The 12431-nt window shown below is 41.5% G+C and overlaps 1 protein-coding gene across 6 annotated transcripts in view; it reads right to left on the bottom strand.

Moving 5' to 3' along the window:
- Positions 1-252: 252 nt before the first annotated feature.
- dclk2a (doublecortin-like kinase 2a) overlaps positions 253-12431 on the bottom strand; it is a 330873-nt gene continuing 318694 nt past the window's right edge. For 2 of the 6 annotated variants that reach the window (XM_043699555.2, XM_043699545.2), the window contains one exon: positions 253-609. In XM_043699555.2, coding sequence (XP_043555490.1) covers positions 460-609 — 150 coding nt within the window. In that variant the 3' untranslated portion in view covers positions 253-459. Of the gene's footprint in view, positions 610-2151; positions 3390-3909; positions 5139-8570; positions 8631-12431 lie in introns of those variants that run through there. The other 4 variants (XM_043699574.2, XM_087974319.1, XM_043699565.2 and 1 more) reach the window with 4 other exon arrangements.

Below are 12431 nucleotides of genomic sequence, written 5' to 3' on the forward strand. Positions count from 1 at the left end.
TGTTTCTACATCTCATACTGGGTAGACAGCGCCGTCTAGATTAGAACTATTTGCTGATGAGCATGGTGCTTAAATCTCATGATGCAAGTCAACTCAAACCTGGGGTTGGGGAGTACAAGTAAGTCCAGTCCTCAATCCATTACCAACTCTCTGTATTGGACAGCATTCAATCTCACTCTGAGCTGCTGACACCCTATCTCACTCGAACACACTTCCAGCTATAGGAGAGCACAAATTCACACAAAAACCAAGTTTCCAAGCACGTCCTTTTAAAATTGACTCAGCTGTGGCTTCTCTTGTACATGTTTAGATGTTTTTAAATCGATACTGTTTTGTTTCTTAAAAGCCATAGTTTCTAGAAAGCTGGATATTTTTAAAAAATTCCTTGAGGTGTGGTTGTCCCAGATCTGCAGGACATACACAGACTGGGCAAGGGCGTACGTGAGGGACAAGACTCGTTCAAGATGGTTTGGGGGAAATGGACATGAGGCCAGACATTGAAGCATCCGCGCCAGGGGACGTCCGAACCGTTTGCTCCGGACCAACTCCTTCAATATCTCGGTGGGGCGTACCACTGAATATCTGACGTTCTTTATCAAGAGCTGTGTACTGGAAAATAAAAAAAAACAGGAAAGAGAGAATGAGCGAGCGTACAAAACATAGAATGAGCTTGATGTACTTAACATGGATTATGGTGGAACTACAAAAGGACAGCAGAGAGAGAGAAAGACAGTCGCCGTCATGAGACTAAATTCCTGAAATTTCCTCTCCAGATTACAGATGGTGTGACTTAAGGGAAACGTGCTTAATTCAATATGGTTTCGCTTTATTCCATGAAACCAGCTGGATGTGTCTTTGGCGAGAGAATAATAAGTTGTCTGATGAGTGTCACAGTGTTGTGTAACAATTACAGCATTCTGGGCAAAAGTGAGGACTGCAAATGCTGGAAGCCAGAGTGGACCTGACCACGTTCGTCCACCTAATGTACTCTTTGCTACCTTGCCCCCTAGCCCCACCCCCTATCCCCATTTACCTCTCCACCCTGGAGGCTCCCTGCCTCTATTCCTGATGAAGGGCTTTTGCCCGAAACGTCGATTTTCCTGCTTCTCGGATGCTGCCTGACCTGCTGTGCTTTTCCAGCACCACTCTAATCCACAAATTACAGCATTCTGGCCGTTTCTGAACAAATCCCACACTGAGGTTTTCTCACTGCCTGGATGCATTACTTTAAGATATTGTCATTCGAATGTTAGACGTGTTTGGTATATATTAGGTAAAGTGTAACAGTTTTCCATGACGTGTTTAACACACAAGTTGCTTTGCTTGCCAGCATGGAAAGAAATAAAAACATGAAAGTGATTACTCACCACTCTGTACCAGTCGGTCAGGAACAGGCCAACAATGGAGGAGCAGCGAGTTCTGAATAGAGGAGTTTTGCCTTCATGTAAGAAATTACATCTGGGAAAAGCTGTAGGAATGGATTGGAGTGATGGTATGGAATGGTTGTTTATGAGAGTTTGAATTCAGTTTGCTGGGGCATAGGAAGGACCAGGGTGATGGACACACAATATTTTGTACGCAGTCTGAAGTAGTTATGATATTTCCAGTGGATACAAGATGGTGGTTGTGGAAGGGGCAGGGGCGTTGGTGCATGGAAAGTCAGATTTTACTGTTATAAATTACAGTAATGAAAATCCTGCCAGCAGTAAAAGAGAGATATGGATAAAAGGCAGATTTTTTTGTAATGTTGGATAGACTGCCACACATGGAGACATAGCAGTGATTGGTACCAATGTAATGGAATCCAGGGTACAAAACATAACAAAGACTGCTAGCTTCCTTGTAAATCTCCAGTGAAATGCAAGGGTATCCAAAGATTGTAGTTTCTCTGGAATCTGCAGTCAGCAATTTATGTAGTTTCTTAGACTAGTTACCAGAAGTGGTACTATCTGTCCAACCATATATAACCTGAAAAAGAACTGGTCATATTCTCATTGTATCATTATACAGGAGACCTTGGTGAATGTGAGGATTCATAAATGACTTCTCCCTGGAATGGTACATCATCCACATGTGGGATCAAAACCAACTCAACAACTGAGCGATCAAACACATTTCAATTCATATCAAGACTATAACATACAGTACCCCCTCCTGCACATCAACTGCTCCTCATTTTCTCTCATTCGATGGAAAAGTATTCTATCCTGCTGCCAGGTAATAACAGTACTGAAATTTGTGAACTTAGTTTATTTCTGGATTGGCTCTATCAAACAGACATTCTATGGTTAGAAACCAGGCTTAACATTGAGGTCTGAACCTCTTAACAGCAGAACTATAGAAAGCCATCTGCCAATTCATCTTCTGGATGGAACTGAAAGCCGCGTTGGATAGGGAAAACCGTATGGGGAGTATTTCTGAGGTCTGTTGGTGGTGGCATTGAAGTTTAACTCAATAATGCTGGTATTATTTCCAAATATGTGGTGTTAAGGCACAAGTAATTCAACCAGTATAGTTCCCAAGAAAACTTTTCATAATTTAAATTTTCTTTTCTAATTTCACCCTCTCCTGAAAAGTTGGAACAGTGGTAGGTGGACAAGTTTCTGCATTCAGTGGAACATGGCAGTGCAAAATTTGCATTTCTACAAAGCAGAGTTTTTAGAGAGCTCAGGCCCAGAAGAGAAAACTCAATTGATTTGTTTGATTGGCACATGATTTTATCACAGTATGATCACATGACAACAGAAGGGATACAACTCCTAATGACTATTGTAGATTTCTATTAAACAGAGTAACAGCTTCAGGTGGTTCTCAGTCAAAACTTTTTCAGAGTTGGTGTCTGTGTGGCAGCTTTGGTGATCTGCTCACTGTATTTGTAGCCACTGACTGAGAGAAGGTGGAGTGAGGGATGGAGCAAGTGATCGAGTGCCAGAGTTATTTGAATGCTACTGTTTCCCTCAGGCCTTACAGTCCAATCTAAAATGCTAAGATATTTAAACATACAGAACAAAGGCAATTTTTTTTTCACACAGCCTTTCTATGGATCTCTCAATATGGAGTTAGTAATGCTCCAGGTAACAACAAAATTAATTCCTAGTGCATGGCCAACAGTTGGAAGTCCAACTAGAAATCATCCTACCTTGTACCTTTTAGTACAAGAATCTAACAGTACATAACATTATAGCTTTATGATGAATCACAGTTTCTCAATTCACTTGTATTATTATTTTGCATGATTGCCAAAGTGGTACAGTTTCCAAGAAAAATATTCAACAATTTTTCTTTAAATTTGTGGATAGCAACTTGTAGAATCATACATCATTTTCATGACAGAGTTATCACGCATTCAAATGATGCATTTTGATGGAACCTGTGCTTTCATTGTGACCCTGTAAATAATCAAAAAGGATTGTAAGACATTGCTCAAATAAGGTGTTCCTTTTAAAACTTTGCCCCATTATTTTAGCATGAATTGAGTGGATCATCCATGTCATATAGAAGACTTCTTAAACACAAAAGAGTTCAAAGATTAAAATGATGTCAAATAGCATGATTGTCACACTTCACTTGTTCTCATACTGTACAGAGATTCAGGATTAGTTGGATTTCTAAATGAAACACATCTCCTTGCACAATGCTGTTCCATGTCAAAATTAAGACTATAAAACAGGATTCATTCACTTAGGCAAAACATTGACAAATCTAAATGTTAAATTAGTTGTATGGGGAAAACATGCAGGGCAAATATCAGTAATTCCAAACAGTTTTTCCTTTTTCCCTACATTTGCAGTTATTTATAAAAGGGGAGAACAGTGTTCTGAGAGCAGTGCTGATGCAGTTAGTATGTGCCACAGGCATTTAAACAATGGAGCAATGCAGGTGTAGGAAGAAGCAATGGCAATAGATTCGTCACAGTTCAGACACATTTATATTTGTATATCTTCAAGAAAACACACCACAAATGTGGCTGCAAATTATTTTTTCAAATCAATTCATCGTACAACTTGTCGATTATGGATTCCAACTCAGACATTTCAATGAATACATAAACCTCGACGTATTTCTACAGTTGGTAGCAAAACTGGAGTGGGAAAGTTACCCAATTTTGGTCATGTTTTGTTTTGTAATTACATCATGCCAATTATTCGCACAGATTTTATTTTAGAAGATTTGTCGATGGAAACAGGCAGCCGTTGAAAACATTTAAAGTGATTCCGGGTGAAGCAGCCCCTCCTGAAGTATCTGACTCTCTTCTGTGCTGTACTAAAGGACAATTATTACAGCTCATATCTTGTTGCAACATGCAAAATACTTGGCTCTCAAGAACTGTGCTTTAATGAAGATGGAGTGCAATTATATTTACTAGCTAATAGATAAATCTGCAATTAAAAAAATCACTGATCACATAATCATATCTTAGAGAACCAAGCATCACATGAACATAATACATAATGCAAAAGCACTCTAACAATCAGGGCTAAATTAAACATTTATGAAATAAGAGTCATAGGTTTAGTGGAAAGCAAAGAATCTTTAGCAAAGCTTTTGACATAGCATCTGTAGCAATTCAGCTTTGCTAACACCAGATGGCACTCAAAGACCACTCTGCCCACGAAATAATGTCAGGTTGTCTTCCTTTTTTGGAAGTTCTTGGTTTCTTCTGTTATTTCTGAAGAATTTTAATACCGGTGCTTATCTTAAAACCAATTCTTGTCCACATACAGTTATGAAATATGCTTTTGGCTTTCAAATCAAGAGCATGAGGTCTATTATGTAGTAGATTTTTTCAGATGTTCCTGTCAAGTATTCAGCAGTCCAGAAATTTTGATTCTTGAGTGAGTCTGAGGTGAACTTAATCCAGTACAAGCAACAGATAAGAAAAATGTGTGCTCTCCCTTAAATAGCAGCATCAGCCTGAATCCACAACATGAAAAGTTCTGCCTTGTGTGAGCTGAGAAAGCTTTAAAAAGAGCTGTGAGGCACAAGGCAACAGGCCATGCAAATTTGAACCGGCTGGGAGTTAGTGAATGATCACCCTGCTAGGGAACTGCGTTCTACACCATGGTGTCGTTCCAGGTTAGTCCATTGTCTCAGTATGAGGACTGGAGCTCCTCACCCTCTCCCTCTTATACTTCAAACTGTCAAAAAAAAGGAACATACAAAAAAAAAGACATCAAGGCCAGAAGAAAATGCTGGTTAGAACTCCAATCAATTCCAAATCTGCTTTTTTGGGGTTTTTTTCACTCCCACTCAAAGACTTATTCAAACTAATTTGCTTGCCCTCTTCCCTGTCTAAACTGCCCCTTACCTCATACAATGAGTTGCTTGCCATTTTGAGACTCCAGCCAGAGGCTGAATGGGAAAACTCTTCAAGAAGTGCACTGCTACTTCTGTGTGCGAATCCACTGGGTCAACTCACTGCATTGTTCAATATGTTGTTCATCATGGCTTTATCCAAAAATGGAAAAACTAGAATGTTTGGTATTTCCATGAGTTCTCCTGCCTTAACTTTGGTAGAAATCCTAACTCTCCAAGCTTCCTGTTAAAATCAGGAGAACCACCCATGCCCACCTATTATTTCACTTTTGAGCCAACCTCCTTCTCCTCACCACCACCACCTTCCTCCACTGCCAACCCCAGATATCACAGGAGGTCTACCTTTGAATCTTGGTGCAACACTGGCTTGGCATTGCCAGCTGAAGCCAGTGTTCCAGGTTTCAGCCTCACCATCAAGGAGGAAAACAGTAAAGAGGGACAGGATTTCTTTTTAAACATCCTCCGCGTTATTTATCCATTATAGAAACTGATAAAATTATGAGGGACATGGATAGCATAAACAAATTCTTTTCCCTGGGGTCAGGGAGTCCACAACTAGAAGGCATAGGTTTAGGGTGAGAGGGGAAAGATATAAAAGGGACCTGAGGGGCAACGTTTTCACACAGAGGGTGGTAAGTGTATGGAATGAGCTGCCAGAGGATGTGGTGGAGACTGGTACAATTGCAACATTTAAGAGGCATTTGGATGAGTATATGAATAGGGAGGGTTTGGAGGGATATGGGCCGGGCACTGGCAGGTGGGACTAGATTGGGTTGGGATATCTGGTCAGCATGGACGGGTTGGACCGAAGGGTCTGTTTCTATGCTTGAACATCTCCATGGCTATGACTCTAGTCACACTAAGTTTCAGTTGGCGATGGTCTTGAGCAAATGAGAAACTAGAGGAGAGGTAGACTCTTTCAGACCACTCTCACTCTTACAGCTTTCATGGACATAACCACTTTTAGTCCAGACCAGTGTCCTGTTCTCATTTTATACCTTAAAGGATTGAAAGTGGAAGCGGTGGCTGAGTGAAATAATAGAGTCTGGCCATTGTGCTGTCCTCCTAATGTCTGGATGTGGACACTAGGAAGGGAAAACCTACCTCTTGGGTGGCAGTGGAAGACTTTGTTGGGACGTAGCAACAGGCTTCGCTGTTTCTACCAGTATCAGACCTGATCTTGACTGAGATAGTGGAGGAAAGACCAAGCCGTGGAACGCATCCACTTCACCAGAAGGAAGCTGGAGGTGAAATTGTAAAGGTTCTAAAACTACTTCAAGAATAAGTAATTCATAGTTATCCTGTTTTTGAATAAACTGGGAGAACTGAGACCTGCATTAATGACAGCTGAGTTCAGAGGCAGAAAAAGGAAATATGAAAAGCAGCCCATAAAGAGTTCTACCAATGTCATGCAGAACCCACATATCTTACATAACATTCAGTAATGTCATTGGACATCAAGAATTCATAATATTTACACAGCTACTGACTAAAAAACACTTAACACAGGTGTACAGACCAGAAGGTCTTAAATCTTGATATCAAATCTAAGTTAGTTACTCTTTGACACAGCACTCCTTGAACTGGTTTTACTTGTAAGGAGAGGAAATTCATCCAAGGTTGTTGCTCCTGACAACTACCCAGTAACCCCCGCTGGAAGTGTGTTGATTGAGCAGTGTTAGAGTGCATTTTGTGATGCAGTTTGTGATTCAATAGCTTACTGACACTCAAAGGCTTAGACATGAAGATTGTATGTTTGGATAAGGCACTCAAGGGTAACTGGGGGCTGAGCATCTGCAACCTGCAGCACACAAACATAAGGTCAAAAATAAATGAATAACTTCACTTAATCATTTTCTATATTCTCCTCCTATCATAGTTCCTTTATCCTTCACGAGACTACAGGTATCCAAACAGAGGGTAGGAACCTCAATATGGGTGGATTGAAACCAGAAACGGTAGGGTGAGGGGAGTTGGGTGATATGGTGGGACTTTACACCTTAAAATACTGGGACATATGATTAAATAAGAAGGGACTGTAAGTCAAATCATAAGAAGGGACTGTAAGTCACATCACTAATAGTTGTAATTTAAAAGCTATTACAAAGCACATGCGATGATAGTAAAGAGATCTCAGGCTGTCAAGAACTTGAAAGTAAAAATTCTAGACAGCAGTGAATTTGTATAAAGGACTGGTCTGGATCTAGTGCAGAACTGCCTCCTTCTCCTCATTATAGCGGGGTATCTGAGAATAGGAGAGGATGCAGCATATAACAAATAGCTTAAACAGAGAAGGTATTGATGTGGTGTTAATTCCCAGGCTCATGCTCTAGGTCATGGGTTCAAATACTATTATAGTAACTGGTTAGAATTTAAATTCAGTTAAAGGTCAGGAATTGAAATTAGTCTTTACAATAATGTCACTGTCAATTGTAAAAGCCCATCTGGTTCACTAATATTCTTACCTGGTTTGGCCCATTGATTCCAGATCCACACCAAATAAAGTAAGATATTAAACAGGCATCTCAGCTATGCAAAACAAAAGGCTCTAGTAATTGGGAATGCTTGTACTGGTAGTCTTATTGAAGTGTTTAAAAATCTAATGGGTATGGACAGGCTAAACCCAAATAATATTTTTAACATGATCACAAACTACAACACTATATCCTCAAGCTCAGTTGAGTTATTTGCTATCACTTGACCACAAAGGAAGGTGAATACATGAAGCAAACTACTCAGAACCCCAATGGCCAGAGGGAACTGCAAAATTGGTCAAGAGAAAAAAAAATAAGGAACATGAGGGATACACCAGTTTTCAATTCAGAGACCAGTCAAAGAAAACACCAATGGTGTTGTCCATTTGTTCCTAAACACTGGGGCATCTTCCATTTCTGTCTTCAATGTGTCCATGTAACTCTCTGAAGAGAGGTACAATTTTCAATTAACAATCATCTGTCTGCAGAAGTCTCATGAAACTTGGCTGATAACAGGTTCAAATGTAAGATCTGAACTTGGAGAGTCCCTTGGTTAGGATCCTATCACTGGAGCTACCAGACGACATGTGCTGCTTTTTGTTTTAATGAGATCTGGCCTAAAAGCGATCAGTACAATGGTACTGCAGTGGATTCCAAAAAAGTGAACAAAGAATATTTTTTTTTCCATCTTCAACATTTTGATTCCATACTGATGTAGCACCTAACAGAAGAAAACAGCATTATCCCTTCCAGTGCCATCAATTCCCATCTCAGACCTACCTTATGATCTTCTAGTGTCCATAAAGGATATTAATCATTGCACTGCACTTCTTGCTGCATCTAGATAATCAAAAAAAAGGGCTGACGCCTGTCTTTTTAAAAACAGTGATACATGGCAATCTTGTAAAATAGCAATTTCAAAACTACTATTTAAAATATATGATCTGCCATTCTATCAGTAAATCAGAATGAGAAGCATTGATTTTTGTCTCTCGCTTACTGAGTGGATGCAGACGCTCACACTAACTTGGGAAATATTATCCATTATTCCTAGAATCTGCAGCATCTTTCCTGATGTCCGCCTCTAATTCTGGAAATGTTCAATGGAAAAATAGCTGCTGTATGGTAGCACACTGAGCCTCTGATGATGACATATGGAAATGGTGACATAGAGGTGACAGAGAGGTGACAGAGAGGTGACATAGAGGTGACAGAGAGGTGACAGAGAGAAAGCTTGTGGAAGTTCTACTTCAACAAATTTGTCTACAGTATGTAATCGGAAATATTGAAAGGAACAGTTTTTGCCCCCCTCATTTATTTTTTCAATGAATTGTTGAGTTAATCAAATGAAAGCTAAGTGTTGTGGGCTTGGTAAGACTGTAAATTACCCTCAGTTCCTCCAATAACGTTTTTTCTAGATTTTTCTGAGCTTCACTCACCTCTGGGCTTTGGAATTCTCTTCCTAATTCCCTCCAACTTTGCAGTCAAAATCCTGACAAAGATCCTTTGTTTCCAACCATCTCTGACATTTTTTTCAACCTGAAGCCACCTCTTAGCCTCCCATTGTCTAAGTGTTGTAGGTCCACTTGCTGCGTGCGAGGGAAAAACTATACAAACATTAATTATTATTGGATGAGGCACTCTCACACTGGGGACACCAACAGCTGCATTTTTCTCTGCTGCATGTGCTGGGCTTTTTTTTGGGAGGGGGGGGGGGTGGGATGGGGATGCGGGGAGGGGGAGGAGGAGAAAGGTGGAAATAAACTCCAAGACAGCTTCCCAATGCAGTCCAGGCTGTTGTGAATGCCTTCAGGGATGGTGTGAAATCAGAGTCAGTCACCATCCCACGCGGATGAATGGCCAATTATGATAGAGAAGGATTCTGCCTTGACTTGCTGCCTTAAGGGAGCCCTTCACTCTCACTGGAAGCTCCAGCCACGCGGGGCCCAGTGGTTAGTACTGCTGCCTCAGCACCAGGGACCTACCCTCGACTCTACCCTCGGGAGACTGTGTGAATTTTGCATGTTCTCCCGGGGTCTGCGTGGGGGTGCTGTGTCAGGTGCTGTGCATTCCTTCGAAAGTGCAAAGATGTGCCGGTTAGGTGGACTGGGCATAGGAAACCAGGGTTACAGGGACAGGTAGGGGGATGGGTCTAGGTGGGATGTTCTTCAGCGGTCAGTGTCAACTTAATGGGCTGAATGGCCTGCTCCCACACAGTTGGGATTCTATGATTCCCTATGGGGAGCTGGGGGGGGGGGGGGGGGGGCGTTTGGGCATTAAAACCAGAAGCCCAATTGCTAAGGAGGAGGTTTTGAACATGGAAGGTCTCACGCACAGTCTGAATTATTCCACCAGTGGAGTTTCCACCTGCTCAATTCAAGATCCATCAACTTTGGTGTTCATCATTTTTAAATTTCACAAATGCCTCGGAGGGCACCCATATAGAGACACCATCGCAGCTCCAATCCTGCCTCTGCCAGTAGGCTGGCCGCGGTTCCAGAACGGCATCGCTGTGATCGAGCCCCTCTATCACATGTAGGCAGCCCATTTTCTCTGCAGGCCAGTGTGGAATCAGGATCCCTGTCTGGCCCTGATCCTGGGCTCCTGAAACTTGCACAATTCCAGCCTACACTCTCAGTATCAAGTAGTTCCAGGTTAATTGGGTAAATGAAACTCTTCTATCACCCTCCGCCAACTATGATGCCTCAAATCCAACCCGAGAAGAGAATCAGTCAATGCAGCACCTCCTCATTCTAACTTCCTAACATAGCCATCCCTATTGAACGGCAGGTGCTGATTGTGCTCAAACTGTGAATGTTTCATATTAGGGATCCACACTCACTTATTACCAGGCTATTCAAATTCAGCAGAAAGGAAAGATCACTTTTACTAAGATCAGATGTGATTTGGCAAAAAATGATCTAGAAATAACAACTTAAAGATAAGTCATTGTTAAACATAGTGGGAGATAGTCAAGGAACAGAGAGTGAAGGTTCAGAACAAAAGTTTTCCTTCAAATAAAAAGGGCAGGATTCCCAAGCCTTAGCAACCCCTGAATGTCGAAGAAGATATAGAACAGGAAAAGGCAAAAATGAAAAGCCTGTGCCTGGTATAGTAAGCTTAATCCTAATGGACAGCCGAATGCAAGTGCAGGGTGAAGTTAAAGAGGAAATTCGTTAACAAAGACAGAGCTTGAAAATAAAAATTAGCAAGTGAAATTAAGGAAACCCAAATACGTTTTATCAATACATAAAGAACAAGAGGAAAGGAAAGAGCTTATGACCAGATATGAAGAAATATTAAATTAGTATTGCAGAAAGTGAGTAAGACCAGATGAAATATAAACCAGAATCCTGAGAGACATAAGGAAGATACTAATGGAGTCATAAGCCTGGTGCCAGAGGACTAATTGAAACGCCAGTGGATTGTCCTAAATTGTTCATGATTTTAGAGAGCCGGGGCAACCTCTAAATTGTCAACACAATCGGGCCAAGTTTATTTTACATGAAAGGACTGGACTGGCTGGGCCCGTATCTACTGAAGTTTATAAAGATGAAAAGCGATCTTTCATGAAAAAGATCAACTATGAGGCAACTGGGGATGAAGTGGATGTGAAGATGATGGTTCCCTTTTGGGGGGGTGGGAGGGTGGGAGGAGGGTTGACTAGAACTAGGGGATAGTTTAAAATAAGGGGTATCCCATTAAAGACAAAGATGAAGAAAATTGTTTTTATCTGTGAGGGATATTAGTCTGTGGAATTCTCTTGCCCTGAGCGTAGCAGAGGCAGGGTCATCCAATATTTTTTAATGTTTTCTTTAACAGGGGAATGAAAGGTTATGGGTTTGGGTTGGGGTTGGAGGGGAAAGCAGGAAAGTAGAGCCACAGTGATCGTCCATGATTTTGTGAACTGACCAAACACGCTCAAGGGGCAAAATGGCGTGTTACTGCTCCAAATTCACATGTGTCATTGTACGTCTAAGAGTGACAGCATGGCGTCTATAGCAAGATTCCCTCTCAGCTGCTGGTCAGCATTCCCAGCACTGACTTCTGGTTTTGGAAGTGACTGCAGTGCATGGACCTTGGAGAAGGAAACAATGTTAGAGGGAACACTGGACAGCAGTGGCCTGCAGTATTGATGCAGAAGCAAGAAAGCACTCCTACTCCTCTGGCTCCACATGACCTGTCAGTTTCCAGGACAATCTACAGGAGTCCCTTTGGGACAATTGATTACATGACTTGTAAAAAGCGAAAAGAGTCAGCGCTTGTGAAATAACTAGTATTAGGAGGTTTTCCCAGAATGGGCACTGGGTACTTGCTCCAACATTAAATTGAGGCCTAGGCTTATTTCAGGAAGGTGGCATGTAATATAGTTGGGTGGTGGTTTGACTCCAGATGCATGAGCCATTGCTCATTTAAAGTTATCAGTTGTGTCGTTTTCCACAGAGAAAGGCCGTTTGGCCCATCAAATGGATGCTGGTCATAAGCAAGCAATTAACTGTTTTAAATCCCATTTTCCATCACTTGGCCCATTGCCTTGCATGCCTAGTGCAGATCGAAATATTCCTTAAATGCTATGAGGGTTTCTGCTTCCAGCAGTCTTACAGGCAGAGAGTCTAGATTCCCATCACCCTCCAGGTGAAA

The sequence above is a fragment of the Chiloscyllium plagiosum genome, unplaced genomic scaffold, assembly GCF_037043375.1.
Source record: "Chiloscyllium plagiosum isolate Xiang-an unplaced genomic scaffold, Cpla_swu_hap1 HiC_scaffold_1, whole genome shotgun sequence".
Lineage (NCBI taxonomy): Eukaryota > Metazoa > Chordata > Chondrichthyes > Orectolobiformes > Hemiscylliidae > Chiloscyllium > Chiloscyllium plagiosum.